This window comes from Verticillium dahliae, genomic scaffold (genome assembly GCF_000150675.1).
Source record: "Verticillium dahliae VdLs.17 supercont1.42 genomic scaffold, whole genome shotgun sequence".
In the NCBI taxonomy this organism is placed as follows: Eukaryota; Fungi; Ascomycota; class Sordariomycetes; order Glomerellales; family Plectosphaerellaceae; genus Verticillium; species Verticillium dahliae.
In genome coordinates this window covers 13,527-33,930 of record NW_009276956.1, presented here as the reverse complement: position 1 = coordinate 33,930, position 20,404 = coordinate 13,527, and the positions used below count along the sequence as shown (strand labels likewise).

The window sequence follows — 20,404 nt, the reverse complement described above, 5'->3', positions numbered from 1 at the left end:
TTCGTCCGCATGAGATGAAGCTCAACATGGCAAATGATGTGCTGGCTACCTAAGGGCCGCATGGTGTGTCAGCTGAACTGGCTCTTGGCAGGTGTACTAACCTAACGGTTTGATGTCCCTACCTTACCGACGGGGAGGTAGCTAAGGTAGGTACCTAGGTAGGGAGGTAGACCAGAACCTCGTGTCGTTTCGTTTGAAGCTCGGACGATCCGAACACTGCACTGGGAACGATGGACTGTTTCCAGTTCGGCCCCGCAGTCTGATCCTGCGATGAGCGCGAGAGAACTGCAAGGGTGAAGCTGGATGGAATTCTTTGGCCGCTGAATGAAAGCCGACGATTGCGTTCGACGACAGATATGCTGGTCTCATGCTGCACCGGGATTCCTACCTTACTTACCTTATACCAGTGGATAAGGTACCTGAAAGTCGCCGAGGTACCTGCCTACTTACTGTCTCCTGAGGTCCTAGACAAACTGTTGTCGGCACAAGCATCACTGCCAGAAGAGGCATCAAGTAAGCACAACCCCCCCAGCCAGGAGCTCAAGACGTTGCTCTAGCAGGGGCGACCTGGTGATGACTCAATCAATGCTCGGTATGGGTTCCTGCCGCGCTGCTTCGACAGTCCACTGTCGAAGGTTGTCCTTCAGGCATCTTGCGCCAAGCCTCACTACAGCCTCACCACGACGCCTGGGCATTGTCCGGTAGTTGATTCCAGGTATGGTCGAGATACCTTGGTCTCCTCGAGCGAGTCTAGGCGTTTACGTCTGTGTGTCGTCTCATAGCCAGTGAGCAGCAGCGTGGAGATGGAAGCATCATCGCAAGGGCCTTCCTGTTGTCCTCTAATAGGTACCTTATATAGGTAGGTATATAAGGAACGTGACCCAGGCGCTTTCACGATCCTTCAATTCCTTCAGCCCACCCGTCTCCTGCGTTCTATTCTCGTCCCGCCCTATACTCTTCGTTTCTCGTTCTTCTGCAGGCCGGTCCTCCCACATATTGTAAATACTTTCTTTGCCGCCAGCCCCATTCTACTCCGATCCCGAAGCGCTCAATCGTGGCACACCATTCTCGATCGCTGTCCACATCCACGCCGCCACTGTTCATTCTATCCCAAGGCTCGCCATGTACGTCTCCCAGCTCCTCCTCGCTGTGGCCGCTGCCTCGACTGCCGCTGCCGTCAACATGGCTCCGCGCGAACCGACACCCACCACGGCAGCCGCGCACGTCGCCGGCCGCGACCTCGCAGAGTGCTCGTCCGTCGCCGCCGACGTGCTGCCCCAGCTCACGAGCGCTCCCACGCCCGACTCGGACCTCGCGCGCTTCATCCTGACCGAGCCAGCCATCCTGTCAGCCGAAGACCAGTGCGCCGTGCCGTCCGTCACGGGCTCCATGGCCTCCGAGTTCACCAGCTACGCGAGCGCCCTGCTGGCCTGGCAGGAGGACCACATCGGCGAGTTTCGCAGCCTGTGGCAGGCCTGCAGCGACGTGCCCGGCATCCGCGACCAGGTTGACCTTCCCACGGGCTCCGGCTCGTGCGCCAGCCTCGCGGCCAAGATCACGGGCGTGGCAGAGCCCGCGGCAACGGGTACGTCGGGCAGCGACGGCTCGCCTGCCGCAACGGACGCGTCGGCGTCGCAGTCTGACAATGCCGCGCCGCGTGCATCGGGACGCGCGCTTGTTGGCATCGCGGCGGGTTGTCTCGCCGCTGTTGGTCTGATGTACTAGGCAGCGGGCGGTATTGAGCCAGATGAGTAAATGCGGAGGAAACTGGCCTGGAAGGATTATAGAACGGCCCGGGCGCTTCATTGCAAAGGCAGAACAAACAGGCCCATGTGCCATGTCGTCTAGCCCGTCAAGAGTGAACAAATAAAATATTAGTATTGCGTCAGGCATCTATGGTCATCCATCTCGTTATTGTAGCAGTGCAAACTCCCAGTCAGCTTGGTCACTGCGACTCCCTGTTGTCAAGTCTTTCTTCAACCAACAGGCCCCTTCGGCGGGGCCCCAACCGCTGCCGGTGCATCCTGGGGTGCCGGCGCAGTTCCGCATGCATTCGGCCATGCTTTCTGTCCACAGAGTACGAATATCTACGGCGCCCTGCTGTGATGGGTAATCGACGCCACAAAGCCGTAGGAAACGTATGCTGGAGCCTGGGACGCCGTAGAGGGTGTAATTGGACTCGGGACATATGAGGGAACCGGGACTCGTGGCCGTGGGAAACGCCGCGTCGCTCGATGCTGACGCTGTTGTTGGGTCCGGCGTCGCGGACGCCGTGCTTGCCGACGGCGAGCTGGAGAGTAGTCAGCAGTGCTCTTGTGTCAGGTTGGCCGTAGGCATGTACGCACCTCTCTATCGTCATTGTTCCCAATTCCGTTGTGGCAGACGTCGTCGGTGATGCAGACAACGGGCTCGAAGGTTCAGCCTCGGACGCAGCAGCAGCAGCACTGGTGCCGCCCGACGACATGCCCACGCCTACACCGACGCCTACGCCGGTCAAGACGATGAGCACCAAGGCGACGATGCCCCAGAAAACCCACGCCCTCACCCCGCACATTCGCCGGTTCAACCTCGCCTTCCCCGCCCAGCGACCGAAGCCTGCTTCATCGTCGCTGGGCGTGTCGATGCCAACACCCGTTCGTCGTTTCTCTTGAGGCTCTGGTGTTGGTTCGCGATAGAACGTGTAGCTTTCTCCCTCATCACCGCGGCTGTAGCCAGACGGCGTCGCGCCTTCGGACCAATAGACTTCCGGCGCGCCGTTGCCTTGCGCAGAAGCGGGCGGGTGGTAGAGGGATGTCCGATTGTTACGACGAGCACTCGGACGTGGTTGTACGGGCTTCGGCGTAGATGTCTGGGATGGTGGCTCGCTGCCTACGATGCTGGCAGCCATGTCGGATCGCGGGCCATGGCGGGGGGGAGGCGGGGAGGAGGCGGAGGAAGCGGCGCCTGAGCGCATACAGTTCGATTGGCAGTTCGATTGACGGTTGAAGACAGTGGCGACGCTGGTCGGTCGTGTTTCGTGTTGGTGATCTGTCAATGCTTTGCGGAGAATGGTGCTTCACGGTGATCGGGATGGGAAAAACGCGACTTCTGGGAGGGAAATTAGAGATGAGTCCAATGCAGGCGGACAGGAGCAGGTTTTTGGAACCCAGCACGAGCGGCAGCACTCGCCGTCAAGGTCGTGGCAGACCAGGCATGGCAATCTCGGAACCACAGGCCTCCCTGGACAAACCCCTGTAGCCAAGGCCTCTTTTGGGTGGTCAGCCAGGGCGACGGAGCGTCATCAGTGGACTCTTCCCGTGGCCTTGATCACCGACCTTATTCCCCATCATCGCGGTCTGTCATAGTGCGGAGGCAATGGAGGGCGATGATGAGAGAGGGGATGGCGATATGTTTATGTTTAGAGGCCTCCTCTCCCAGGAACGCGGATCTGCACACAAGCTCTATTGCTTCTTCAGCGGGCAGTGGGACGGGGACCTGCATTCCTGACTTGTGCCGACGGGGTAGGTACCTTACATCCCTAGGTAGGTACATGTGCCTTACATCCCTAGGTACCTAACATGTACCTTCCATCGAATAGACCATATCCCTAGCACACGCGCGTGACACGTGCTCAAGGCGTAATTTGGTGGCTCAGGTTGGAGGCCCAGCACAAGCGGTGCTTACCGTCCCTTCTTGTGCGCGCTAGCCCTAATCAGAAGTGCTAGCCTTCCGGGGGATGTGGCTCATCATCCCCTTTTCATCTCGTGATGGCCTCACCAGTCTCGATACAGGTAAGCAATGCGATGCGCCGGCTTGGTGGACAAGGCTGATGGATTACATGGTACGATGCATCAGAAGCGTGGAGAGATGAGAGACCCTACGTTGCAGCTGGGCCGTCCATCCACCCCGCCGGCAGGGTTCGCAAGGCTTTCCCCAGCCGCTGATCTACTTACTGTATCATCTCGGACGATATGGACCCCCAACCCACGAGTCCCCTAGTGGAGCAACTGCAGCTGTGCGGATACACCGGCGTTGAGCTGAGAAACGGCCCACCGAAAGACCGATGCCCACTCATTGACATATCAACTGTGGAATTTGGTGTCGTCGCTTCAAGGACCTCCATTACCGCCCGCCGCCTGCTCTCGTGATAGCCTCATCCGTCACTGCCATCGTCCCACATCCCCCGCCATGTCGGATCCGAACGAGCGTCCACCGCCTCTGCCCATGCGGCCCTCGGCTTACCAGCCAAGCCTATCGATACCACAAGGCTCAGGACCTCAGTCACCACCGCTGCCCCCAAGACCAGCCGGATATGCCGCACCATGGCCGACATCGCAGCAATTTTTTCCGCCTTCCGTACCACAATACGTCCCTTCACAAGCACATGTCCCGTCGTCTTGGCCTACCTTCAGACAAGCTTCGCAGGCAGGGTCCACGGCGACGGCCTGTCCTCCTGCACTGCCTGCGAGGCCTTGGGCCCCCCCTCCGCCCCTTCATCATACCACGGTTTCGACGAACGTCCCGCACGCCGCGCCAGCCCCCTCCCCTCAGTATCCTAATGCCGTACTCTACGGAGCGAATGTCAACGCTGCTGCCTTTCAGCCTCCTGCGGGCCTCAACATGCCGAACCCGGCAAGTCTTTCAGCCCGTATCAAAACTGGCCTCCAAGATTTCGAGCACATGTTCGCGTCCCTGGCGGTGGGACAAGCATCGCCCATGGTCAGCCCACCAGTGGCTGCGTCGAATTCATTTCCACCATCCAAAGAACAGTCAGCGCCATCCCTAGGCAGCGACTCTCCCTCAAAGCCATTGAATCGATTTCCAACTGTAGGGGTTACAGCCTGTGTTGCGGATCCTACCACGTTCTCTTCAACGTGGTATACCCACGACGATGCGCCCAATTTTCCTGTTTGCTCACGCTGCTTCGAGGACCACATCCGGAATTCTCCATTCGAACCGGACTTCAAGCCACGAGTGTTGGATAGAGGCTGGCCCAGTGGGTGCAAGTTCAGCAAACCAAGGGTCAAAGACGAGCTGTTCAAGCGCGCCGTGGCTGGCGGGTCTCTCTCGCTGCTGGTTGACTTCATGAAGTTGCGCCCAACGATCCCGGACTGTAGGGGTGTGACGGGTGCTTTAGGATCTGAAGGTATCCGATGGTTCCGCCTGAAAGATCAAGCCATCCCCGAGATGGTTGTCTGCCAAGCATGTTACGAAGACCATGTGAATGCCCGTCTCTGGGCGGACAAGTTTGCACCTTCAACTACCCAGCCACCCGACGCGCAGTGGGCATGCGATATGGCTGTTGAACACATCCAGCACGAGTACCGCTATCGAGCAGACATGGATGATTACCCAAACTTCGTCCATGAAGTAAAACGTCGACTGTACATGCCAGCTTGCGAAAAGAAGCTCGTCGTGCTTGCGCTGCACACATGGTACGCTCCAGTCAATGGGCCTAGACAAGTTCTCGTCTGCGAGACCTGTTACTACGACAAAATTGTACACACTGGCGAGGAGGGCAGGTGGCGCAGGGTCGGCAACATGCCAGCGGGCTACGGTAGTCAAGTCCATTGCGCCCTTGGCCATTTCAATGTCCGTATCGCATGGGGTCGGAGCGAAGATTGTCAGGATTACTCCATCTTCTGGCATGCCCTGCACGAAATCCATCGTCAGCCCAAATGCGACCCGAGCGGTATGCGGGGAGCCAACTGGTATACTCTGTCATCACGACCAGCCAATTTCGAGATCTGCGGTGCTTGCTTCGCCGGCATTGCCGAGCCCGCAGGCCTGTCATCGCACTTTGTTCGAAGGACTGACGTTCCAAGTAATAAGACGCTCGTGTGCGACTTTAGCACCGGCAGCCCGCGCTTCTTAGCCTACATATCCAAAGCGCTCGAGGCCTACTACCTGCGCGATATAAGTCCGCTTGAGACATTTGTGCACGACTACGCAAACATGCCGGTGTGCCGGCGTGACGAGGACTTTGAGAATGGAGTCTGGTACGGCTGGGAGGACTGCACCATTTGTCCGAGCTGCCACCACGAGTTTGTTCGAGGTACCGCCTTGGCATCGAAAATGCCGCTGCAGGGTGTCGTCCGCAAGGGCCACACCATGTGTGAGATGTATAGCCCCAGAATGCGTCGTCTGTATGCGGAAGCGTGCGCACAGTCTCCCCCGAAGGCGGCGGACCTGTTGGCCATTTCGGCCCAGCGCAGGGCAATCTACATCAAAACCATGATGGTCTGTCGCCGTATGTTGATTCAACAGCAGATACAGGCGCTACAAGCGCAGACGCTCGGTATTCAGGGATCATTCTACACGAACATGGGCCATATGCAGTCCATCACGACGCCATCGCCATGGGAGTATAGCATGGCCGGCGTCGGCTACGGCTTCGCGAACCAGAATGAGCTGACGGGTGCTATCTACAACAAACAATCTTCGGAAATGTCGTTGAATGCGATGGGTTCTGCGGCTAACGTCGGACTGCTCGAGCAGCAGTGGAGAGCCGTCGAGTAGCGTGTGCTTCGACCGACCGACGATGAAGTTCAGCGTCGTCTCACCCTGCCTGTTCACCCGGACGCGCCGGGCGCCCCTGACATTGCCACATGTGCAGAACCTGTTCCTGTTTCATCAATATCTATTGCATTTACAATGGGCCTTCCGCCTTGCTCGGGCAGCACCGCCCAGTTTATCCATTGTCGTGGTCGAAGAACATCATCCTGACTAGTGCCCTGGAATAAAGGTCACTGCACATCCCATTGCAAGCTTTGTCTAGCAGCAGTTGAATGCACAGCAGACAGCTTTTCAGGACGTAGTTGCCCGTTTAGAATTGGGCAGAGCAAGCAACGATTCTCCAGATGGTTCCGAGCGGCAAAGGGCATCACATTTACGACGCGGCCAAAGCTTTGACGCTCATGAAGAGAATAGTCCGGTCTGGAGTCTGCTCTTAATCTGGGGTTCTTGGCTTCCGCCTGCCTGACGGATATCTCGTGTAGCTCGGTCCCCGACTTGCTAGGGTCACACAGCCAGCTCTATGGTGCTCAGAACAAGCAAGTCCTGCGAAGGCTGAGTCGCGATCACAACTTAGGAGCCCATGGTGTTTATGCTCGTCGCAATAGGCGCCGAGTTTTGGACGGGACACCATGGACATGAATCAGATTCACTTGCTGCATGACAGCACAGACAGGGTGACCTCGTCCGACGCCATTGATTCTGAGACGGTCTTTCCAGCAAGGCAGCGCCTCAAGGCCAAGGACAAGATTTTCCATTCAACGGCCGCGGCACAGTCCAGATCAAGGACTTCTACGCCAACACGTATGGCAAACTGATCAGAACTTGCGACAACTGTCCCGGCAATGGCAGGCCACGTCACATTACAATTTCGGGATCCATGGGCAAGGGGGGAGGTGAACTCTGTGGCATAAATAGCAACTATGGCGATACATGCCGTGTCAGCAACTCCTGCCAGGACAGCAACCACAGTTGTACCAGGTACGAGGGTAACGACCAGCGTCTCGAGCCTCCGACGCTTGGAAGTGGTCATGATGGTGTGAGCTGCTTCCTCACCAGCTTCTCTAGATGCTGAAAGAGGCGCTTGCGTTCATGTTGTGAATGAACAGCCGGAATGTAAGTATCTTGACGTGGTTCAACAATGTCGTTCAAAGGACCCCTCCTCAAAGCCATAAGTGACTCTGACTGGGGGTTTCGGACTTCTGTCACTCTTCCGCTCCATGCATTGAAACAATGTTCAGCGACTAGTGCTTACGTTTGATAATATCAAACTAACCACGCCTCTCCCCGAGGTTGATACTTTGCCATCCCTCCCTAACTATACACCCCCTTCGTTTCACGAAGCATCTCTTCGACATGGTCGATCTGGCGCATGAAGCCACGCACAGCCTCAACGTGGAAGCTATCCACGCTTTTGAACCGTATCCATCCGTCAAGAGTCATTTGCCCATACTTGCGCGCGTTCGGAATATCGAGTTGTTCAAGGTAGATGCTGGCCAAAATTTCGTGGTACTCATGCATGAGGGGGGTCAACCCTTCAGCTTCGGAAAGGCTTAGAAGCTCTTCGGCATACGTGATAGCATCGCTGAGCTTCCCTTTCTCGTGAGCCTTCCTCATGTTGCCGCGAACCTCGACGATGCGCATCCTCCTGGCATCAGAAATGGCCCTGTCCTCTGGGCTTGACTGACAAAGGGAGCAACGGCAGTGAAACCCGTAGTTATCAAAAAGGTATTTCTTCCGAACTTTGTGCGGCATGCCGAGCGGAGCATCTAAGTGGATTAGCGAGCGATCAAGCCAACGAGAGGGGATATCACACAGTTTATCGTAATTTCTTCGCCTGCATGGATATCGCGGTAGGCAATCACTTGCATGGTCAAAGTTCGCTGCGAGAAGCGGAAGAATGCACTGGGGAGTCAGCGGTTGCTGAATACAGTATCAAGGCCTCTTACTTTGGCTTGCATGCATGGTTCAAGCGCTGGGGAAACGTCAGCATTGCACCGCAAGCGTAGCCTAATTACATACTGAGACTTCCGGGAATAGACCAATGTGAGCTACATTGTCCCCAAGGAAAACGCCACATGTGTTTGTCGTGACAATATCGTACACGGGTGTGAGGGGGTCTGCCCCGTCTGAGCGAGCCAGGTTCACTAGACGTTTCTGAGTGTCTCTTGGCAGCTGTGACAGCGCTCGTCTGAAGAACGTTTCTCGCATCTCTGGTTGCATCTGGCTGGAGAAGTCGCTCGCCACCAGCACGGCAGGGTGGTCGAGCATGAGTATTTCGCCCTGACGAATTGTCCTTTGCGCAATGACTCCCTTGCCTCTGCCAGGAAGATCCTTGACAGCGTACGATGGGCCTTTGTCTGTGACGACTGGACCAGGCGTAAAGATCCGCCGCTCCCAGTCCCATGAGTCTTCCATGTCCTCCAGAGCGCCGGAGGCCACAATATCTGCCGCAATCTCTGGCGAAGTAGTAATACTCAGCCCATGGTTACCACGGAACGTGTGGTGAGCGAAAAGGCAGTAGGCAGCCTTGGCTTGTCCGGACGGCGTGCCCTGCTCGGATCGTGCGTAAACGCAGCTGAGCTCATGAGTCCATGGGTCAACATTGTCGCCAGCCTTCTGAGGATCGCCAAGCGGCAGTGGGCATTCCATCCGTTCCTGTTGCGCCAGTGGTGGTGCGATATGCCAGCGACATTGCGTGGATGTGTTCGACCATGCAATTGTACAAACGACAAGGCCTGTGAGGCCAATGACTGCTTCTTGCCTCATGAAATCGGTAAAGCTGCTAAGAAGATGCAACAAAAATTGCCATTGTTTCTCACCATGTGTACGCGCGATGGCGTGAAATCAGTTGATATACCGAGATGAAGACAGATTCGCGCCAAGCTCAACGTCCTTTTTTGTCACGGCACATGGTGTTCCATACCACCCCACCCCCAACAGGGCATCGTTCCACGGTCCATACTATCGAATGCGGAGTTCAATGCGACAGGAGGTCGTAGTATACATATCCCTGGCGACTAATATTCCCCGAGCGACGAAGACGGACGCGCTGGATTAAGCGCGGAAGACAGTCACGGCTGAGAAGAACCGATATGTTGTAAGGTTCTCCGCCCCCCAATAATCACGTGTGGATCCTGACGTCGCCCGCTCCTCCCTCAGTCACGTCGGCTCTCACGTCGGTGACGTCACATACACTACATTCTAACAACTCGCAAAGACCAGTACAGTCAGGCATCTTTGACTTGCCCGCAACAACGCCAAGCGTGATACCGCATGAATAACGACCCACAATGAAAATCCGCGAGTCCTTCATATCAAGATGCATTCTTAAGGCGATCGCTCAAGATGAATCCGACACAGCGGCGAACAAATCGAGGCTTCATCACCGGGTCATTAGGCTCGTCCTTGCCTTCTTTGCCCTATTCAAGCTTTTCCTAACTCGGTATCGTCGCAATGACTTTGCTTCCTTGCGTGAGGGTGTCTGGAAGCTAGATGAACGCGAGTACCTCGACTCTTTCAGGCCACCACAGACATCAGACGGTGCTGAGGGACAGCAAGTCCAAGGCAAGAAACTGAGACTGAAGCCTGTTGGAGACTTGGGCTATAGCGGCTCGACATTCTTCACGACTCCGAACTCCAAGTATCTCATCAAGTCTCTTCCTCGTCGATTTGAGCACACGTTCTTCACGCACGATCTCTTCGACTCATATGTCGACCACATGCGCAACCATCCCCACAGCCTGCTAGTGCGGATCGCCGACATGGTGTATACACCCCACCCCACGCTCGGTGGCATCATCGGTACGGCACCGACCCATCACATCATCATGGAGAACCTGTTATATGGCAAGCAAGAGAGCGGCGACGATTGGCATGCCATGAAGTGGGAGACGTACGACCTCAAACCCAGCGACTACTTCTTCCCAGAGCGCGACATTGCCGATGGCAATCTGGCTCCTCAGAGTGTCAAAGACAAGCTGGTTGACGAGTTCCCTGACCGCGTCAAGGTCGACGCGAAGAGCAAGAAGGAACTGCTCGACATATTGTCTCTCGACACACAACTCTTGGCCGACAACAATGCCATTGACTACTCCTTGTTCCTTGTTCGATATCCAGGCCCGAACACCACGGATCCGCAACCCGAAGTCGTCAATGTCAAATCTGACGCTGAACTCTGGCGAACGGGCATGACAGATTCGGCTGGCTTATGGACGTATCGGGCGGTGGTCCTTGACTTTTTCTGGGCGAGGCACAAGTTTCATGCCCAGGCCATGACTGGCCTTGTCAAGCTGTTCAATAAGGTTGCTCACAAGGGACCGATGAGCATCACCGCCAATCCGACGGAGTACCGAGAGAGGTTTCTCAACATGGTCGACGCCATTGTTGTGGAGGTTTGATTACGGACTGTCAGTCTTTTCCCTACTTGTCTGATTTACTTGTCTGAGCGAGGCGCTGGTCGGTTCAGGTTCCAAAAACGTATACCCTGTTGCCCGTGCTATCGTAGGTCGTTGACTGGTTGCTTCAATACAAGTATTGCTACTCGCATGTGGACGCATATTGAGCGGGATACAAAAGTTAACTGCGAATTCCGCAGCTGTGGTATGCTATTTTTACAGGCTGACAGGCGTGTGCATGCACCTGCCCGTACCTGGCGGCTCTTATTTTAATGAATGTCCCGCTTGATCATGAACCATTCAACCTTTTCTTCTTGCGCTTGAAAATGAACGAGGGTTCTTCTCACATTTGACGCAACAAGTCCTGCCTTTCCTCCAGCGCTCTTCCTCATTCACCAACCTCGCCAATAATTTCAAACTACCTAACTGCCTTAAATATGCGGTCTCCCCACGTCCTGTTTAGGATCTGGACATAATATCGCTGGAAAGAACCAGAAAGCCTCTGGTGCGCCTCGATCTCCTTGCCCGTTGACGAAGATTATCGACTTGAGGTAGAAAGCGCCTCCTTGGTTCTTTCACCTTGCGGCTCACCAAATCCTCTCTGCATACTCAACATCTAGAATAGTGACCTCTCCACATACACTTACTTCAATCATAGCTAACGTATGGACTCTCTCAGCCGATTGGGCATGACTGCTTCGAAACGCAAGGACGTGAGCTGACACATTGTGTAGAATCTTCCCAAGCTCTTCATCAACAAAGACTCTGACCAACAAGCGAGCCGCACCATCGAACAAACGTTTACTCTGGACGCAATGGCGCAACACAGACCTCCCGAACGCCCCCTTTCACAGTCTTATCGTGCGGCCTTTGTCACTCGGTTCGACACTGATCGCGTAGCTTCCCGCCAGATCCTTGACCATGGCATACAGAATCGCATCGTACATGGCCTTCAGTCCTCAGCCTGTGGCACTCCTCGCTGCACTATGGAAACCCAGCATTTGTGCGAAGAACTCTGTCTTCAGCGCTACTGGGCTGAAGACTTCGTCTCAAGATTTCCCGAACATCGTGGGGAGTTTGCAGCCATGCAACTGATACAGGCTCTACCTATGGGTGTTCGAAAGCCGCACCACATCCAGGTAGGCCCACGCGAGGTCTCTGCTTCGGAGCAGAATCTGAGCCATTCACCTCGTGCAACGCAGTACCCCTCAGCATTTCCTGCTGAAAAGAAGGATGAATCCTATCCACCTCCTTCCGCCACAGAAAGTCCCGTCACCTTGGACAACAATCCACTGCCGGTGCCTCGTTCTCATCATGTTGAGCCGATTGCCGACTTGCTTACCTTCGCAAACGTCGCCAACGAAACGCCGGCACCGTCCCTGGTCACGCCAACCGTCAGCCATGGAGTTGACAGCTTCCCGAAAAAGGACTTGGTTGAACGAGAGCCCAAGGATGCCCTCTATATGGCAGACATCATTCATGTTTCAAGCGAGCGGAAACCCGGCGTGTCCCCCGAACAACCCTTCAAGCCAGCACCGAATATTCCTCTTACATTTCTTGCCCAGCTCAAGGCTGGCGCCTTTGGTCACCAATCCCAGTCGCGCACCGTGATAATCAACAACCTCCCCAGCAATGTTGGCATTGGTCAGGTCCTCGAGCATGTCTGTGGAGGCCGCGTCGTCAAAGCTGTTCTTGTCAGCGTGGCAAGATTCCCTGGGTTGGGAGACATGTCAGCGATAATCAATTTCGAGACGCCCCAGGCAGCGCAGAGGTTCATGCAACTCGCTGCTCGACGAAAATTTGGCTTCAAAACAGCCAATGGTAATCATGTGGAGGCCTCGGTCGTGTCTTCTGGCGTTGCGTCGCACCCCGTCAAGCCTAATGTAGGCAGGTTGCTCGAAATGGGTTGCACCAGATGCCTCCAGGTGCGTGGACTCGACAGCTCCCACATTGGCAGGGTTGTTCAGGCTGTCTGCCTTGGCCGCCCATTACATCACGTTCTTGCTGAATTCAAAGTCCTCGGCGCTCAGGAGGTCGTGCTTGAATTTGCAAGCATTGAATTGGCGACCGCCTGTTTCTTTTTGCTCATCAACGCCAAAACACACGAGGGACAGGTTGATGTCCAGGTGCACCGTTCGATTGACCCTTGCAGTGCCAACGACTTCGATGCATCCAAGACGCCTTTCACAGACTGTCGAACTTTCTCCCATGAGCTCGGCAAACTCATGTCGATTGACAAAGTCCCCCATCTTCTTTCCACGGAATCAGCAGACGGGCTCGATAGTTAGCACTGGCGGCCGACAGGTCGATGACCGTCAGAAGCATGAGATGCGCGAAATTTACGACCTGGCTGGTATGCCGTGGCCCGACGAGGCTCCGCGCGAACGCCACGCCGACCGAGAGCACTCTGATCAATGGCCGAACTGGGAGGGCATCGATCGTGAAGGCAGACCCTGTAGGTTTGAGCGCGACCCTCTCTCTGGCGCCGTGCAGTTTCGTCACTGCGTCGGAAACTCACTGACCGAACCTTCAATGTACAGAGAAGAGAGCTATAAAGAATGGCTCCACTACAATCTCGACACTGAGGACTCCTACGTGCGGGAAAGCCTTGATCTATACTTTGCGGCGGAGGGACTCACCAACATTCGCAAGGTAAATGAATACGTCAAAAAGCGTGAAAGCCAGCAATTAGGAGGATGCACTGGTTTGACTGGTCCTCAAGCACGCGTCCAGTGTGGCAGACGGCGGGGAGTTGTGCAAGCGGCCACTTCAGGCCTCGATGAATTTGACGGATGTGGGAGGCGATTTACGGACAGTTGGTCAAGGGTTGCCCGCGGTTGACCTCAGGCGTTGATCAATAGCAGAACATATGCTCGTTCGGATTTGATTCCTCATATGCTGGTTCATTACTCTTAACGATACAGTCAGCTCATTCCGATAATGCGCTCTGTCCAAAATGCTGCCAACGCCGTATCGCTATGTTCAGTTGCTCAATAATCGTGACACGTCTGACGTCTGAAGTCTGCCGCCGCCCACGAAGTAATTCCTCATCCCAGTCGTACAATATCTCAGCTGAGGCCATTCTGTTACATGGCTTATGAATAGGGGCCGAACGAAGTTTATGCTGTTCCACCAAATTTACTACCCATCAGCATATCCCAGTTCAATGCCGGCTTGCTGGTCGGAGTCTGTTCATCGACAACAAGAAGCTGCTCGTCACCATCGGGACCCATGGCTTCGCGGACTTTCGATTTGATTTTACCAGTTTTTCCGAAGTCGGGTCCGTTGTCATCCCCAGCGAAAGCCTCAGACACGCTTGACCACTTTCTCTGCTGTTTCCATGGCGGCGAGGCTGTGCGTCGTGCAGTGTCGGTGGCTTTGTTCTTGCCAATTTCTGCTTTTCGCTTCAACATAAACTTCCGAGCCAGGTCTTGGGGAATGTTTTCTTCGGGCTCCCATGTAGGATTCTGTCCCTCAGGCCAAGAGCCTTTCCATCGAACAAGGAACATCCGCTGAACGCCGTTCTCTGTATCATGGAGCTTGGTGTCTTCGAGCCGCTTGACTTCATAAACCTCTCCTGATTCATCCTCGGGTTCTGCAGGAGGCACTGGCGGTTTCAACGTTGCCTTTTTGGAATCCTTCGTCGGTGGTTCGGCTGATGAAGCGGCCGGAGACTCCATTACTATTGGTTTGCTGTTGATTGGCAATCTTACAGAGGACTGATAATTGGTGACGCTGGGGGAGTTGATCATCCGGGTCCATGGCGAACTTCGGCGGCCACCCAGCGGCGTGAAACCTGTAAGCGGTGTTGTAGACTGCGTTGTCGATGTTGGAGGGCGAGCGACAGCTGAGGAAACTTGGGTTGAGCTGAGAGATGCGACAGGCTGTGGCCCCATGGCTTCATCTGTTTGCGTGTCACCTACGGCCTCATGAAGGCTTTTGGGTGACTGCGAGACCGACCGGGAGGACATGCCTTGAGTCTGTCTGTTGAAAGCTGTGGTATGATTTGTCGGTGAGTCCGTCGATGAGCTTTGCCCGGACGCACTGACGGGAGGATACTGTAGATCCTGTCGCATCGCGGAGCTCCGAGCGGTTGAGCCACCGGCGCGGCCTGCATCGAGCTCTCGCCAAGGATCCTGTTGTTGCGAATGGGACAGTGAGGATGTCCTTCGCCTTTTTAGTCCAGGTTCAGATCCGCTTGACATTCCTATACCCATCATTGACACCGTAGAGATGGCCGGTGGCGAATACGTCAGAGATTCGCTCTCGCCGGTTGTGTCATCGCCTTCCAATTGTCGTCGAATGGACGCGTCTGTATCGCAAGCGGAGTCGGGACGGCCGTCAGCCTTCATATCCCTAGACGACTCAGTTGGCGCTAAGATCGTGGGCGCACTGTCCCTGGACACCGGCGAAGCACGCTGGTGAATATGCCTGCTGGCCTTCCTCCTTTTGTCCTTCAGTGCTGTGCTAGACTCGGCATGATCCCTGGAGGTGCTCCGGGCTGGTACCTGAAAAGTGCCGTTGCGAAGGTTCATGCCGCGCTCTTTCATCTCTGCCTCTTCAACAAGTTTCACGTTCTCGGCCTCCTCTTCTTTCCTGAGCTCCTCGTCCCTTTCAGTTGCCCTTTTGGTATTCCAGTCCTCGTATGCCCGAGCCGAAACATATTCGTGTATTCTGCCAGCGTCGACACTGATCATGCCAGCCTGCAGGTCCGTCCACCCAACGAGATAATTGATGTGGACTCTGCTGTCTTTGCTGTTTGGCAAGGTCTTGTATTCGTCATAGATATACGCCGTGGTGTCGTGTTTCGGTAGGAGGGTAATGGGAGCGAGACGTCTTCGGCCGGGGTGATAAGCGCGATACGTAGAGCTAATGGCGACAGCGAGTTCCCCGCGCACCATGGATCTCTCTTTTCCGGGCCGGCTCGAGGGCGCACTCGACGTCGGTGCCCGGCTTGGTCTCGACATCGCTGTGCATGTTCCGGCAGGTTTTGTTGTTGAGATCGTCAAGGCTTGGTCGCGCGCCAGTCGCGACACGACGTGCGTGCCTTTTTAGATGGCAAGCTTGATCCGCTCCAGAAGCGTCAGTCACCAATGCATGGTTCTGCTGATCTGGGAGCCAACCTTACAATGGTTTACATCAACACCAAAGGCCGCGACCAAGGTTCGTGTTTTGCCGACGTGCAGGTGGAATGCATGACAGCCTACTTTTAGGGTATGATTAGGAGATGAAGAAAGCATAAAAGAGCGCTAGTAATTAAGCGAGTATTATATTGATAGGCAATCTTATCTAGACGTACTACTCATGAAACTAATCACGGGCTGAAGTATAAGAAGTCTTATAGTCTGATTATAGAAATGACCTTTTAAATAGTAGTAGACTAATAGCTAGTATAACTTGGCGAAATAGTAGGAAGAGTAAGAAGTATACTTCTTAATTATACTTTCCAAGTACTTAGATAGGCCCTATTACTATTAAGATTACTATATGAAATTAACTAAAATTTCTTCTAGAAATTCTTATAATTTAGAAGAAACAAGTAGTATCTAGTTGATATTAAAGTATTATAGTGTATTCTGCCCTAAGATCCATCCTTAATAGTGTAAATGTTCAATGTGTAAATCCTAGGGAACATAGTGGATACCGGCCTAAGCGTGGATTGCTGCGATTGCCAATTAACGCGACCAGCTGCTGAGGAGTTCTCCACCCAAGCTCGACCACACCGCAGCTCCACCTCCAGCTTCTGCATCGAGTCGATCGACTGACATCGGCCAGAACCTCACAACCATCAGCCTTGAGCGTGCCGCGACAACTCAGTTCATCATGTTGACGCCTACAACGACAACGCTGGCATTCCGTCTCGCCAGTCATGCTGCGCCTCGAACCGCCCTCCTGACAACGCTCGCACGTGCGACGCCCGCCTGCCAGTACACCACTACCGCGACGCCCTTCGTCAAACCGCAGGGCATTCTCGCCGCCAGTTCAATCGCTCTCGGCTCCTTTCGCCGCGCCGCGCCATCTGCACCGACTTTGATCCTCTCTCAAATGACATGCCGCCTCCAGTCAACAACTTCAAATGCGGCGCGACCGGTGTCCCCTGAGGCAGGCCAGACCCTTGACTGGAACACATTCTTCAAGCTGCGCAAGACGCGCCGGCGATGGCAACTCGTGTTCAGCGTAACGATGCTCGGCGTTAGCGGCACTGCGGGAGCCATCTTCCTGTCGACCGGTGTGGCAGACCCGGTGCTGTCCCAAATCCCACTCGACCCCTTCGTCACGCTGGGCATCATGGTGCTGGGCTTCGCGGGTCTCGGCTGGCTTGCGGGCCCTAGTCTGGGCTCTACCGTCTTCAACTTGATCAACCGCAAGTGGAAGAAACAGATCACCAACGTAAGTTGACGCCCATCACGATACTGGGGACATTGCTAATGTCTGTTGACTTCATAGAAGGAGATTGAATTCTTCGGTCGTGTCAAGAAGAACCGCGTGGACCCCACCGCTTCGGGCGCTGGCAACCCAGGTTTGTCTTCCCAATTCATTCTCGGATAGACCGTTTTTTTAACGGAGAACCAGTGCCTGATTACTACGGCGAAAACATCTCGAGCGTTGCAGGATATCGCCAGTGGCTCAAGGACCAGCGCGCATTCAACAAGAAGCGCACCAACTTTGTCTAGGGATGGACGATGCCGATGACTAGCTCGACAGCAAGTATTTCCTTTGCATATGGTACTCTGGGATTCAAGTTTTTATGGGCGTTGGCTGCCCTTGCACACGTAACAAAAGGGTGGGCTTGGCAAGGACAACAAAGAATGTATGTACAATCACGGGCACCTCATGTCCCACCAAGTTCCGCTACCCATCATGTGAAGGGTAAGCTAGAGTCTACCTCGTCTTTCCAAGCCCTCATCCCGCCCTTGATATCGCCAATGAATCGCTTCCCATTCCGATCTAACCCCAAGTCTTTGAGCCGACGGGTCGCCAGCTGCGAGTCGTTGCCCACGCGGCACACCACGTAGATCGGGGTATCATCTGAAGAGTTTGCGGGTTGCCATGAGGGTCTTTCCTCGGGTTCTTGCTCCTGAACAGGGTTCTCCTTGAGAAATGTAGCTAACGGCAGGTTGATGGCGCCCTCGATGCTGCAGATATCAAAGTGCTCCTTCTCTCTGACATCCAGAAGAACGCGTACAGCTGAACCCTTCTGTAGCTGGCCAAACTCCGTCGCAGATATCCTTTCTTCTGGCTGCAGAATGTTCAGCGGCGCCGCGACGCCACAAAACTGAACGTAGTCCAAGGACCCTGATTCCAGCGACTCTAGTGTCAGAGACGCCTCGGGCGAACATGCAAAGCAGTCCTTCTTACGACCTCTCATACGGACCGATCGGAATGGGGCACCGGCTGTGCCTGAGAACAGCAGTAGCGACGGCGAAGTGGGCTGAAAGCCAGAGGATATCAGTTTGATGGCCTCCAGCGCCTGCAGCACGCCCATGACACCGACAACGGGGCCCAGGATGCCGCCCTCTCCGCAACTGACGACGCTATCTGGCGGTGGCGGTTTGGGGAAGACGCAGCGGTAGCACGGGCCTCCCTCCTCCACCGGCGCGCCTTGTGGTGCTGCGGGACTGTTGAGCACGATGAGCTGCCCATCAGTCTTGAAGGCTGATGCTGAGACGAGTGGCTTTCGCAGAAGAACGCAAATGTCGGAGATGAGGTATCGAGACGTCGGGTGGTCAGTGCAATCCAGCACAATATCGTACTTTGCGACGATGGACTCGGCGTTTTGAGGGGTTAGATGCGTCATGTGCGCGTTGAGTGTCACGGTTGGGTTGAGACTGGTTCGTCAGTTGTGGTCAGCATTGCGGGAACAGGGCACATACTCTCGTAGGAAGGCCACGGCGCTCTCTACCTTTGATTTCCCAACTCTTGACGTGGCATGAGCTATTTGACGATGCAGATTCGACGTCTCTACTGTGTCGCCATCCACGAGTCCGAGAGTACCAACGCCGGCGCCAGCAAGGTAAGCTGCTGCAGGACATCCTAAGCCTCCGGCGCCAACGACAAGGACCGAAGATGCTTTGAGTCGTATTTGGCCTGTGTACCGCGTGGTCAGTGTTTGCACAGCAATTGTAGCACTCTAGGACAACCGACCCTGAATCCCGACTGTTGTTATTATGAGCTGGCGGCCGTATCGCTCATATTCTCCTGCGGTCAGCGGCCACTTCCATGTCGTATCAGGCGTTGGCTTTTGCTGTCCATCTGCCTCGGCGACTGCTTGAGCAAGCTCATTCTTCAATGCGTGTAGCTCGTTCTCGGCCTCTATGACCTTCTTCTTTAGGATCTCAACCTTGTCCATCATTGATGATGGCGGGGCAGGTTCAAAGTTGTGCATGGCAGCAGTCATCAGTCAATGACTGACAAGCCCATTTAGCGGGGTGGATGGGATCCCTGCACGCCTTATCGTCGGCCCCACAAGGGTGCCCCCCCACCTTGGAATTTTTGTCACTCGCAGGCCAAACTCCAGTGCTTCCCAAGTCGTCGGTAAACCTTTTTGACCTTCGACTGCGACCCTCGACATTGACTGAGTTGCCACTCGACTGTCTACACAATGGTACGCCATCGCAAGAAAGGAAAAGAAAAGCGCTGGCACTTCTGGAGACAATACTGACCATGCAAGGCTCCCACCGCGCCCCCAAAGATGTCCGCGCGCGCGGCGCGCCTCGCCCGCATCTCAGGCGCAATGCATCCCCTCGCACCCACCAAGACGCACCGCGCCGAAGCCAACGTGCCCGACGGCTTCCTCTCGACAAAAAAGGACAAGCGCGTCATGAAGCACAGCGGCTTCGTCTCCAAGATCAACCACGCCTCGCCCGGCGTCAAAGCCCTCAAGCGGCGCCGCCCCAACAAGAAGCTCGTCGCCACCATGGAGTCCCTCGCCGACGCCCTGCCGGAGCTGACGAACGAGGCGGACGGCAACGTCGCGCAGCTGCGCCAAGGCCGCGTGCGCCACAAGAGTCTCAAGAGCCGCCCGGGCGCGCTGAAGAGGAAGGAAAAGGTTGTGCGGGGCGAGATGGCGCGGTTCGGCGCCAGCATGGCTGCCCTCGTGGCGACGCCCGAGGCGACGGCAGCCGCGGAGAACCAGACCATGGCTGTGGAGGACACTACAGATACTCCTGCCGCGCCGGCACCAGCGACAACAAACCGCTGGGCAGCTCTGAGGCGGCACATCTCGACAACAATGGAGCAGAACCCTGCCTTCACCGGCCAGGGCGCCGGCAAAGGTTGAGGTTTCGGGACGGAGGCCGACCCATATCAACATGAACATCTTAAACGACCAAAGGAATCAGATACGCTGTCACTGGAAGAAAGCTAATGGTAGTGACGCACCACACCAGACATACAGGTAACCACGGCTATCGATGCTCTGGCCTGATCTGGAGTCACCTCTCTGATGGAACACGTTCTAAGGGACCGCAATCCAGTCCACAGTGATACAGAAAGGCGATGGCGGAGCAGGCACA

General features: G+C 55.2%; 11 protein-coding genes across 11 annotated transcripts; 7 read left to right on the top strand and 4 right to left on the bottom strand.

The window, feature by feature from the left end:
• Nucleotides 1-1,122: 1,122 nt before the first annotated feature.
• VDAG_10511 (uncharacterized protein) lies at nucleotides 1,123-1,725 on the top strand (the record flags this gene model as incomplete). The annotated part of the gene is made up of 1 exon (XM_009659628.1): nucleotides 1,123-1,725. One exon carries the CDS (start codon nucleotides 1,123-1,125, stop codon nucleotides 1,723-1,725), a length of 603 nt encoding a protein of 200 aa, XP_009657923.1.
• Nucleotides 1,726-1,945: 220 nt separating this feature from the next.
• Nucleotides 1,946-2,887, bottom strand: VDAG_10510 (uncharacterized protein; the record flags this gene model as incomplete). The annotated part of the gene is made up of 1 exon (XM_009659627.1): nucleotides 1,946-2,887. One exon carries the CDS (start codon nucleotides 2,885-2,887, stop codon nucleotides 1,946-1,948), a length of 942 nt encoding a protein of 313 aa, XP_009657922.1.
• A 1,280-nt stretch (nucleotides 2,888-4,167) lies between these two features.
• VDAG_10509 (uncharacterized protein) lies at nucleotides 4,168-6,498 on the top strand (the record flags this gene model as incomplete). The annotated part of the gene is made up of 1 exon (XM_009659626.1): nucleotides 4,168-6,498. The coding sequence occupies one exon, from the start codon at nucleotides 4,168-4,170 to the stop codon at nucleotides 6,496-6,498; it is 2,331 nt and encodes a 776-aa protein (XP_009657921.1).
• A 626-nt stretch (nucleotides 6,499-7,124) lies between these two features.
• On the top strand, nucleotides 7,125-7,310 carry VDAG_10508 (pectate lyase B; the record flags this gene model as incomplete). The annotated part of the gene is made up of 1 exon (XM_009659625.1): nucleotides 7,125-7,310. One exon carries the CDS (start codon nucleotides 7,125-7,127, stop codon nucleotides 7,308-7,310), a length of 186 nt encoding a protein of 61 aa, XP_009657920.1.
• Nucleotides 7,311-7,730: 420 nt separating this feature from the next.
• VDAG_10507 (uncharacterized protein) lies at nucleotides 7,731-9,144 on the bottom strand (the record flags this gene model as incomplete). The annotated part of the gene is made up of 4 exons (XM_009659624.1): nucleotides 7,731-8,261; nucleotides 8,309-8,397; nucleotides 8,442-8,467; nucleotides 8,515-9,144. The coding sequence occupies 4 exons, from the start codon at nucleotides 9,142-9,144 to the stop codon at nucleotides 7,807-7,809; spliced, it is 1,200 nt and encodes a 399-aa protein (XP_009657919.1). The 3' UTR covers nucleotides 7,731-7,806.
• A 544-nt stretch (nucleotides 9,145-9,688) lies between these two features.
• On the top strand, nucleotides 9,689-11,198 carry VDAG_10506 (uncharacterized protein). Its single transcript, XM_009659623.1, has one exon. It carries the CDS (start codon nucleotides 9,786-9,788, stop codon nucleotides 10,890-10,892), a length of 1,107 nt encoding a protein of 368 aa, XP_009657918.1. The 5' UTR covers nucleotides 9,689-9,785; the 3' UTR covers nucleotides 10,893-11,198.
• Nucleotides 11,199-11,704: 506 nt separating this feature from the next.
• VDAG_10505 (uncharacterized protein) lies at nucleotides 11,705-13,177 on the top strand (the record flags this gene model as incomplete). Its single annotated transcript, XM_009659622.1, has 1 exon — nucleotides 11,705-13,177. One exon carries the CDS (start codon nucleotides 11,705-11,707, stop codon nucleotides 13,175-13,177), a length of 1,473 nt encoding a protein of 490 aa, XP_009657917.1.
• Nucleotides 13,178-14,008: 831 nt separating this feature from the next.
• On the bottom strand, nucleotides 14,009-15,856 carry VDAG_10504 (uncharacterized protein; the record flags this gene model as incomplete). The annotated part of the gene is made up of 2 exons (XM_009659621.1): nucleotides 14,009-14,793; nucleotides 14,935-15,856. 2 exons carry the CDS (start codon nucleotides 15,854-15,856, stop codon nucleotides 14,009-14,011), a joined length of 1,707 nt encoding a protein of 568 aa, XP_009657916.1.
• An 838-nt stretch (nucleotides 15,857-16,694) lies between these two features.
• On the top strand, nucleotides 16,695-17,836 carry VDAG_10503 (uncharacterized protein). The gene is made up of 3 exons (XM_009659620.1): nucleotides 16,695-17,279; nucleotides 17,337-17,409; nucleotides 17,463-17,836. Exons 1-3 carry the CDS (start codon nucleotides 16,713-16,715, stop codon nucleotides 17,561-17,563), a joined length of 741 nt encoding a protein of 246 aa, XP_009657915.1. The 5' UTR covers nucleotides 16,695-16,712; the 3' UTR covers nucleotides 17,564-17,836.
• Nucleotides 17,749-19,287, bottom strand: VDAG_10502 (molybdenum cofactor synthesis protein; the record flags this gene model as incomplete). Its single annotated transcript, XM_009659619.1, has 3 exons — nucleotides 17,749-18,718; nucleotides 18,764-18,977; nucleotides 19,035-19,287. 3 exons carry the CDS (start codon nucleotides 19,285-19,287, stop codon nucleotides 17,749-17,751), a joined length of 1,437 nt encoding a protein of 478 aa, XP_009657914.1.
• Nucleotides 19,288-19,491: 204 nt separating this feature from the next.
• On the top strand, nucleotides 19,492-20,169 carry VDAG_10501 (uncharacterized protein; the record flags this gene model as incomplete). Its single annotated transcript, XM_009659618.1, has 2 exons — nucleotides 19,492-19,494; nucleotides 19,561-20,169. 2 exons carry the CDS (start codon nucleotides 19,492-19,494, stop codon nucleotides 20,167-20,169), a joined length of 612 nt encoding a protein of 203 aa, XP_009657913.1.
• Between the last annotated feature and the right edge of the window lie 235 nt (nucleotides 20,170-20,404).